Source organism: Gekko japonicus, unplaced genomic scaffold (genome assembly GCF_001447785.1).
Source record: "Gekko japonicus isolate JY-2015 unplaced genomic scaffold, Gekko_japonicus_V1.1 scaffold106, whole genome shotgun sequence".
Taxonomy (NCBI): domain Eukaryota; kingdom Metazoa; phylum Chordata; class Lepidosauria; order Squamata; family Gekkonidae; genus Gekko; species Gekko japonicus.
In genome coordinates this window covers 1,543,696-1,553,309 of record NW_015170890.1, presented here as the reverse complement: position 1 = coordinate 1,553,309, position 9,614 = coordinate 1,543,696, and the positions used below count along the sequence as shown (strand labels likewise).

Here is a 9,614-nt window from a genome sequence, read left to right as displayed (position 1 = left end):
GGAATGACTTGTTGAAGTAATAAATGCTGTCTTTGGGGCCCTGAAGAACATGGGATAAATAGTAGTTCCACTTCCGAATACAGAATGGTAGATCTGAGGACTTCGACAATCATCACTGTTGCAGAAAAAATACTATAGTCTCCACTGTAGGTTGTGAAACATGATTTGCAAAGCAGTGACCTCTAGTGGAATCAAGACACAAAATACTGCTAGCTTTTATATTTGAAAAGGGAGAGTTGCACTGTGCCTTTGTTTCAGTATTTGATGAAAGCCAGAGACTTTATTGATTTATTTACTTCATTCCTACTCCGGTTTTAGAGATCTTTCTAAAACCTAGTATAACCTAACCAAGTCCAGAACACCACCTCTGTAAGAAACTTGGGCTTTCCATCTTCCCCAGCTACATATTCCCCCCCTTACATTTTACTTAATATACGGTATTGCTCTGTTATTGCTAAATGGATACTGTATTTCTGTAACAAGACGGGGAAGAGTTATAGTGAGCCAACAGGGAATTTCTAGCCATATATGCTGAACTCCAGGAAGATTAGATTAGGCGAACCTAAACAGCATGATAAAAAGTAGAGACATCACCCTGCCAACAAAAGTCCACATGGTCAAAGCAATGGTATTCCCAGTAGTCATGTATGGCTGCGAGAGTTGGATTATAAGGAAGGCCGAGCGCCGAAGAATAGATTCTTTTGAACTATGGTGCTGGAGAAGACTCTTGAGAGTCCCTTGGACTGCAAGAAGATCAAATCAGTCAATCCTAAAAGAAATCAACCCTGACTGTTCCCTGGAAGGCCAGATAATGAAACTGAAGCTCAAATACTTTGGCCACCAAATGAGAAGGGAGCACTCACTGGAGAAGACCCTGATGCTGGGAAAGATTGAAGGTCAAAGAAGACGGGGACGACAAAGGATGAGATGGTTAGACAGTGTCATAGATGCAATGAACATGAAATTGAGCAAACTTCAAAGGACGGCGGAGGACAGGAGGGCCTGGCGTGATTTGGTCCATGGGGTTGCGAAGAGTCGCACTCAACTGTGCGACTGAACAACAACAACAAGGAAGATTAATGAATAGCTTGGAACCTCAGGTGTCAAAGGAAAGCTCTAAATGTTCTGTTTCGGTTCACTACCCTGACTTGCCAGTTAGATACCAGTGTGGATGTTCTAATGCAAGCATGGAGCTGTTTAACCAATAAGGACCGACTCACTGAGAAATTAATGTGGCACCCATTTTCTGAACTGATTCATAGAAAATGGAAATATATATCTCATAAAACTGTATATGAACCTTAAGGAACCCAAGGAATTAGGCACAACCTTTGTACCCAGAGTGCTCCCTTAATTTGTCACAATTATACAATAAAATCCTTTACAAATTTGTTTGCAACTTTTCAAGATATCTACATTCTGGTGGTTTGAACATAGTGGATTGAATCCAAATATTGTTTTCTGCCAGTGGTGTGTGGTGGTAGGGGGTAGTTTCTGAGTTTCCCTTCCCACTGCATGCCCCCTACTTCACCCCATGGGCTGAATTAGCAGAGGGGAGGCAGGAAAGTTCCTTTTGGTTGGCAGAAGTGCCTTCTGTGGGCAGAACATGAATTTTAGGATCCAACCCCTAAGAGTTTACTTAGCCAATTAGTTTTCTTCTTGAAACAAAGAAAACCCTCCCATACCATGTCCCTTGACTATTTTTGGTCAGTTAGAAGTATATTTTGATACATTTTGTAGGAGGCACAATATCCCCAGTTGTGTCATTCCAACGAAGAAGTGCTAAGAGGAGAAAACGAACCGTCTTCAACCTTTTGTTCTCAGAAAATATCATAGAAAGCAGCCAATGAAAAGTGTAGTTTTCCCTGTAGGACTATTTCAGCGGAGTAGTAAGATACAATTATCTCCAGGGACAGACACAGGATAATCACGGAATCTTAGCTTTTATTGAAAAAATAAAATGAGCAGAGTCTGATGAAATATACCATTAAATCTGACATCAGATTTCATAGCCGAATGGATTTACAGGAGAAAAAACACAAACAAGTCTTCATTTCATTAAGTGGAGTAAGTAATTCAACAGTACGGTTAATTCATCACATTCAGCTTATATAGCCCTTTACTTATTATACAAAACACGAATGGTTAATACACACTGTAGGTTACAGATGAGAGACAAAGCCATCATTAAACCAGATGGTTCAATATCAAAAGATGGACAAATGCTTCAGACAGGTATATACCACAAAGAGGGAGTGTGCGCTTCCCATTCTCAAGCTGCCTGATGTATGGCCAGATCACCCAATTCTCAGATGCCCCCTTCAGTTTCCCCCCCTGCCACATTACACTTAAGGCAGTCTAATCCTGTATATCTTCATTAGTTAATATAACAGAGGAATTAATTCAGAGAATAAGGCAAATTGCCGTGTGTTCACATTCTTCAATCGTGCAGAGCACTATAATTCGGAGTTTTTCAAATGCCATTGCGATGACAAAGCAAACCGCCCATCTGCAAAAACTGCCACTTCTAAGGTCTCCTTCATGTTGTTTTTCCTACACGTGAATGTTCGGGGAGGGGGTAGCAGGACACACAAACAGCAAATGCATGCAACACGACTACCACACACAAGATCTCCATGTTTCCACCTCCTTTAGTATATTGTGTATGGGAAGCATCCTGCATCCCCAAGTTTACCCAAGCTGAGAAATGAATTTGGGACACTGATTCCTAGGCATCCGAATAAGGAGACGCTCAACAGTTGCAACCCACAACAAGCCTGTGCAGGGCACTTTCTGTTGGTTTTAAGCAGGATCAGCCTCCAGTAAAGCTCGTATGGGCTGCACAAATCGAGAGGAGTTTCATTCTGAACTGTCAGCAGCAAAGAACATAAAAAACCAAGCCAAATCCCTCCAGGGTCAGGAGTGTATACAAAAGACAACAAGAGTTCTTTCCCAGCAGGGAGTTAACTTCTGGTACTTCCTAGAATGTAAATTAATGCATTTGACTCTTTACAAATAAGCTTTTTAAAAAGTGTAGGTGTCTTTCACCCCACATAAACAGGTTAGCTGATCCAGCTGTTCTGATTTCACTAGCCCAAGAATAGCTCATCTCAGTCTTTCATTCATTTAAGACATCAGGGAGCCAAGGCCGCTTAGACTATGAGCAGCTTCGAGAAAATTCTTACATTTGAAAGCAAGGGGAGGAACTGATCAAGGGATGTCAAAAAAAGGTAGAGCAATCAAGTTAACGCAGCATAATAAACAGGCACTGAAATAAACGCCAGTATAATTTAACATAGTTCAAGGAATGATACAATTATGTGCTCACAGGAATTCCTAGCCCATTTTTTTTGAGGTGCAGCTCCTACAACTGGTGGATGAGCATGTGAAATGTTAGGAATGCTGGATACTGCAAAAGCACAACTAAGGAACAGAGCTTCGTGTATGATTGGCAGACAGACCCACAACATTTAGGGTTTGGGAGGGAGAACTGAGGAACTGGCCTCTATGACAAAGAGCCCACAGAATGCCAGGGTTTGGCAAAGGCAGCACAAAGTAGATAACGATTACCTTTGGGGGCATAATAACCATAACAAAAATAGATTTGTGGCAAAAAAAAAAATCACACACCAGCACCTTGTGGAAATGTGCTGGAAAGGTGGGTTAAGCTAGGTAGCCGCAAGCTGCTATCTCACCATTTACCGGTGCCATGTCAGAGCATTTGTGCAAGTGATCACCCCCCTCCCCATATCATCACTTCAATTATTCGTCTAAATCTGATAAGGGGCAATTCGTACGTATACAGACTCAAGTCCAAAGTCATAGTGGGCTGTGTATGTGCTACCACACACCAAGGCTGTGTTTATATTTACTCTTACATGGTACAGGAAGAGAAAGGAGAGATACAAACAAACAAACAACCAGGGAAAGATTTACTGTCTGCAGTATACCCTTTCAGAAAAAGATATTAACATCCACTTAAACACACATTTGAGTTTTCTGTTGCTAAAAAAATCTGTTAAAATCTTGTTTAAAAGCTCAGGCGCCCCCTCACCAAGTAAGTGCTATCAAGCCAATTCCCTACCAAAATGCTTGTATGCTTCTGTTAAGTGATGTGCAAACCTAACTAAAAGTCAAACACGTCCTACAGAACTTAAGTGCATTTCAGCGAATGATCCCAAAGCAAATGACATTTTCAGGCTATATTTAATTCTAGGCCCTGTACGAAAAGGAAGTGTTAGAATGCAACAGACAAAAACAATCAAGCCTTTCCCACTGTGCAAAGAAACATGAACTTAGGGAGCAACTGGATGAAACGTGAGACAGCCGTGACCCACAGTGCAGTCCTAAGCAGAGTCAGGCCCTTCTAAGTCCACTGAAGTCAATAGGTGGGCACAACCCTGCGGAGGACTGCACTGCAGGTTGAAAAGTAAACAGAGGGCCCCCAATTTGGACTGGGGCTTTGTGCGTGTGTGTTGGGGGGGGAGAGTAGAAATCTGCCCCCTCCAGTGGTTATTTATCAGCCTTGTTAGAGAAACAAGAGAGAAGTATGATATGGGCACCTTGTCTTTCTTCTCATGCTGCTAATGGCAGTTCAGAAAAATTGCATGAGGACAAAGAATTAACCTCTCCCTCTCAAACAAAAACTGTGGCCCTGATCTGAACCCGGGCTGAGAGGGAAATCAGCTGCTTTAAAAACGTATTTTGGGAGATGTGACCTCCCCGTGTCCCACTGGGTTTAGAATAGGAGTGTAAGTGCTACGTTATATATCGGAAAACCTCTTGAACTTCAGCCAGTTTTTTTAAAAAAATAAACTGAGGAGCTGTGCTATTTTATGACAAGCGCAGAAATCCGTAGACATTCAAGTGTTGCCCTGATTGCTTAATGGAGCGGCTCCTTGTGAGGCTTAATTACATCTATTCAGACTTGCTCGTGAAGAGGAAAGGCAGGAGCTGTGACAATGGAAAGAAAGCACGCTTTATATATGCTCTGGATGACTCTGAAGACAGGAGATAATCTCTTGGACAGGCCTCCCTTCGTAGCAGATTTGATAGACGGCGGCAAAGAGTGGAAACCTAAAAAAGACAACACAGAAAGGCAATGTCTAAGGGCCTAACCATGTGAAACAATGGCCTCATGTCCGCCCATGTGTTCCCCTCTCCTAGGGTTCCCAAATCCCCCCGGGGGGCGGAATTCCCCCCGGTTTCGAGCCCCGATTCCCGCTCCCGCGGAATGGGGGCCCGGGGGAAACCCCACCCCCGTGTGTGCGTCACCCGGAAGTGACGTCGCACGCTGGGGGCGGGGCGACGCCATTTGAGGGGGAAACAAAGAGTTTTCCCCTCGAATGGCTGCCATTTGAGGGGAAAACTCTTTGTTTCCCCCTCAAATGGCGTGGCCCCGCCCCAGCGTGTGACGTCACTTCCGGTAACGCTCCGGAAGCACGCGCGCGCAAAGCGCACGCACACATCCCCGGCCAGCTCCCGGAGCTACAGGATGCTCCCCCACCAGTAAGCTTTTTCGATTTGGCAACCCTACCCTCTCCCCACTGTTTTGTCGGCCAGACATGAATTGGGAGTTCCACACTCAGAACTTAATTCCCAGGCGTGCCCAGAGAAGGAGCCATTTTCCTGACCTGAACAACCCAAGGGAGACACTATTTGCCCCTCTAGGGAAACTTATGGATGACAATAGATTCAGGTGGGTAGCCATGTTGGTCTGAAGCAGCAGAACAAAATTTGACTCCAGTGGCACCTTGAAGACCAACAAAATGTTATTCAAGGTAGAAGCTTTCACATGCACGCACACTTCTTCAGATAGCTTATACCTTGAATAACATTTTGTTGGTCTTCAAGGTGCCACTGGACTCAGACTTCGTTCTTATGGATGATAAGTGCAGCATCTATGATCGTGATCAATGCACCATCAATACGGTGCAGGTGGGCTGCTTTCTGTGCTGCCCCTGCGACACACAGGACAACAGCAGTGGCAGCACAGATGGAGGAGGGAGGGATCGTCTTTTTGTCTTTGTTGTGGCTGTTCAGGTCCGGCACTGACATCAGAGTCAGGTGCCCACGTGCACACACACCATCACTGTCATTCCAACAAGGCGCCACTGGACCTGAGGAGCCATAGCAAGAGGCTCCCACTTCGCAGCTATCCATGTCAAAAAGCCAGGGGACCATGGGGTCACAAGTGCTGTCCCCGCCCTGACCTGGATAGCCCAGGTATGCCCGAACTCACCAGAATCTCAGAAGCTAAGCAGGGCCAACCCTGGCAAGTAACTGGAAGGGAGACCTCCAAGGAATACCAGGGCTCAGGATGCAGGGGCAGGCAATCAAGCCACTTCTCTGAAAGGTCCAAGCCCCAGTAGGGGTCGCCAGAAATCACCGTGACTTCCAGGCATGCAAGCGCACACACACACACACACCCCAAGTGCTTCCCCCCCCCCCATCATCACATCACTCCATGCAGATGCCTGGCCATGAGCCAGCCTGATTGAAAGTGAAGCTTTCGTGAGTGGGAAGTACAAGCCCACAACTTATTTCCAGTCCCCCAAATCTAAATCAGACCATGCTCTGGACAATCCTCTGAACCAAGTATCTGTCTTGATATATGGCTTCAGCTCAGGGTACAGTTCACTGCAGAGTCTGTTGGACAGTAACCCGTCCCCCAATAGCTACCAGAAGATAGTAGTAGCAAATTCTACAAGAAAAAGCATTTAAACCGCATGGGCTCAGCATATCCCACATTTTCTTACTTACTTCTCCACCAATCCTTTCTGCTTAAGGATGCGATACACCTCTGCAGAAGTCTGTGGTCCTTGGAGCTTTTGCCCATTCAGCATCTCTTGCTCCAACTCTTCAATTGACTAGAAAGTTTTTTAAAAAATCATAAATGTAGATGCTCACTTTAAAACAATGTGGTGGTTTTTCCTACCCATTAGAAGAACTTCAGATAGAAGTTTTTAAAAAATGCTTTCAGCAAAAAAACAGCTGGGCAAAAGAACATCAGGCACCAAGCCTATTGCAAATCTGCAGTCAGAAGATAGCAGAGAATCACTCCAGACCCCCGACTAGGATCTGTAAAATTCTTGCGCAGCAGTGAGGATATGAAAGTGGCATGAGCTAGCAGGAAAGTCCAGATCAGATGGAGGTCTCCCCACTAGGGTTGTCACCTCTGGCTTAGGAAGTTCCTGGAGATTTGGGGGGGGGGGTTCCTGGGGAGGAAGGGGAAGCTCAACAATGATGTTATGTCACTCTAGGACTTCCATTACTCCTTGGCTCTATGGTAGTCCATAGAATCTGCACTCTGAAGTTGCCATTTCCTCAACAGTAACTGATCTCTGTAGTCTAGAGATCAGTGGTAACTCCGGAAGAACTCCAGGTGGGCCTGGAGGTTGGCAACACTATTCCCCCATCCACAATGCAAAGTAGCAGGAGTTAAGTGGAAGAGAAAAGGAGGGTTTATTGTACCTGTGAAATGAATTCTGAATTGCTTGTGATGGCCAAAGGGTCTGGTTCTGTTATTTACAAGTGAACTGGCCTTCTAGACTTACTCTAAACCTCCTGAAAGGAACTGGATTAAAAGAAAAAAAACCCAAACCACAACCCAAGCAATAGTTCCCAGTGGATTTAACAAGCAGCAAATCTGGCATGTGATGATACGGAATGCCTGTCAAGGTAGTATCTACATGTGAAGCCCATAAGACTGGCCTCACTGAAATCGGACTAAGTGCTCACACTCCGTCTACAATCCAGTGGCCAGCCAGATGCCCCCTGGAAGCTCCGCAAGCAGGACATGGCCAAGACAGCGCCACTGTTTGTTACCAGCGAACATGGACCACACAGATGCCATTTGTAGCTTTCAGGTGTGACAGCCATTCACAGACCTCTCCTTGTCAGGCATCTTCCCCACCCTATGACACACAGGTCATTCACCGTCCTCCCCACCCTGCCTTTGCAACTCTGCTTTCCTATTCTAAGGGAAAGGCCACAAGGCAGCACCGTAGGCTCCCAGTTCTCCTTTCCAAGGTAATCTCTTGCGCTCCCAGCTAAGGCATTCTTGTGCTCAAGGAGGGATGCTAAGTGTGAAAGCTACTGAGTCTGCTGGAATGCCCCCAGTGGTCATTTGGATCGGCGGCAAAGGCCACTGCAGGCTGACGCAACTGATACGAGCTGCACTATGGGACTTCCGGGGCAACACTAAGCAGAGCTGCCCCCTTCTACGGCCATTGACTTCAAGAGAGTTAGAAAAGTATAACTGTGTGGATGAGCAAGGACTTGTTCCACATTCACAGCCTTGGAACACCTTGTGGGGCTTAAGATAAAAATGTATTAGGGTAACGAAAACGCCCAGCAACATTAGGCACCGCCCTACCCCTTCTACAGCAGATTGCATTAATCTATATTTCCACAAAGCACAAGAACACTCCAAACAAAGAAGGCTCAATCTAGACAGTAGATTGTAGATTAATATCAAAAAGTATGGAGCCCCCTCATAGTAGTAGTTGTACTGTTAGTATCCATTGATTGAGAAAATACATAATGACAAAATATAAAAATGAGAATGCTTAGTACACATATTGATTTGTGGACATCTTGTAATAGCTCCATGGGCCCCCCCACTGGGTCCCCCCCCAGGTTGGGAACTACTGATCCAGAGTCCCTCTCAGGCCATGAGAAAACACCTCAGATACTGTACCTTTCCTGTTTTCACAAATGCTTCGGCCACTCTCCGGTTACGTCCACCGTAACACGTGGTGATGAGATCTGCCACCCCGCAGCTTTCCAGGAAGGTGGCAGTGGACACCTGCCCCTTGCAGAAGATTTTTGCAAAGGCGATCATTTCCATTAGTCCGAGCCTAATGACAGCAGCTTTGGTATTGTCACCACAGCGAAGGCCATCACAAAAGCCAGCTCCCACTGCCACTATGTTCTATTGAATAAAAGAGGGGGGGAAATGATGCTGAAACAATGGCATGGTTCAGACACTCTGAAGTGGCAATGAAATCTTCAGGCTTACTTATGAGCCACAGAGGGGCATCCACCTTCCCCGACCCTGCACTAAACCCACAAAAACTGGAGTGTGATCCAGTGGACAGGGCGCCAGTCCTCCTCAACCAAAGAAACTTAATTTCACATCCCACAACAGCTGGTCATGAGCATCACCCATTCTACATTTGTAAAATAAGAGTTGTAGGATATAACAAGCTTAACACAGACACCAATGGCATCTATGCATGTAGAAGGCCCCAGATTTACTGTGCAATCTTATGCAGAGTTACTCCAAGTCCATGGAAGTCAGTAGGCTTAGAGTAACTTTAGAGTAACTGGAGTAACTTTGCATAGGGCTGCATGTCAATTTGCAAGATCTTCAGTTAAGAGAGCTTTGTATTAGGGTAAAATCCCCCACCTGAGCTTGTGGAGAGCCACTACATGTTGCACACCCTCTACTAAACTAGCCAGTGGTTTGACTCTGTATAAAGAAATTTCGTATGCTCAAATGGTGAATAATATATCTACCAATGTCCAAACCTATTTTCCCTTTCAAGAAACATACAGCATCTAGACAGGCAATAGATCACAAGGTTGAGTTCAGATTCAGTGAACTGCAG

The 9,614-nt window shown here is 45.3% G+C and overlaps 1 protein-coding gene across 1 annotated transcript in view; it reads right to left on the bottom strand.

Moving 5' to 3' along the window:
• Positions 1-1,934: 1,934 nt before the first annotated feature.
• GPD1L (glycerol-3-phosphate dehydrogenase 1-like) overlaps positions 1,935-9,614 on the bottom strand; it is a 32,556-nt gene continuing 24,876 nt past the window's right edge. Inside the window, exons 6-8 of the mRNA XM_015418409.1 lie at positions 8,702-8,935; positions 6,763-6,869; positions 1,935-5,076 (exon numbers count right to left, since the gene is read on the bottom strand). Coding sequence (XP_015273895.1) covers positions 4,980-5,076; positions 6,763-6,869; positions 8,702-8,935 — 438 coding nt within the window. The 3' untranslated portion in view covers positions 1,935-4,979. The remainder of the gene's footprint in view (positions 5,077-6,762; positions 6,870-8,701; positions 8,936-9,614) is intronic.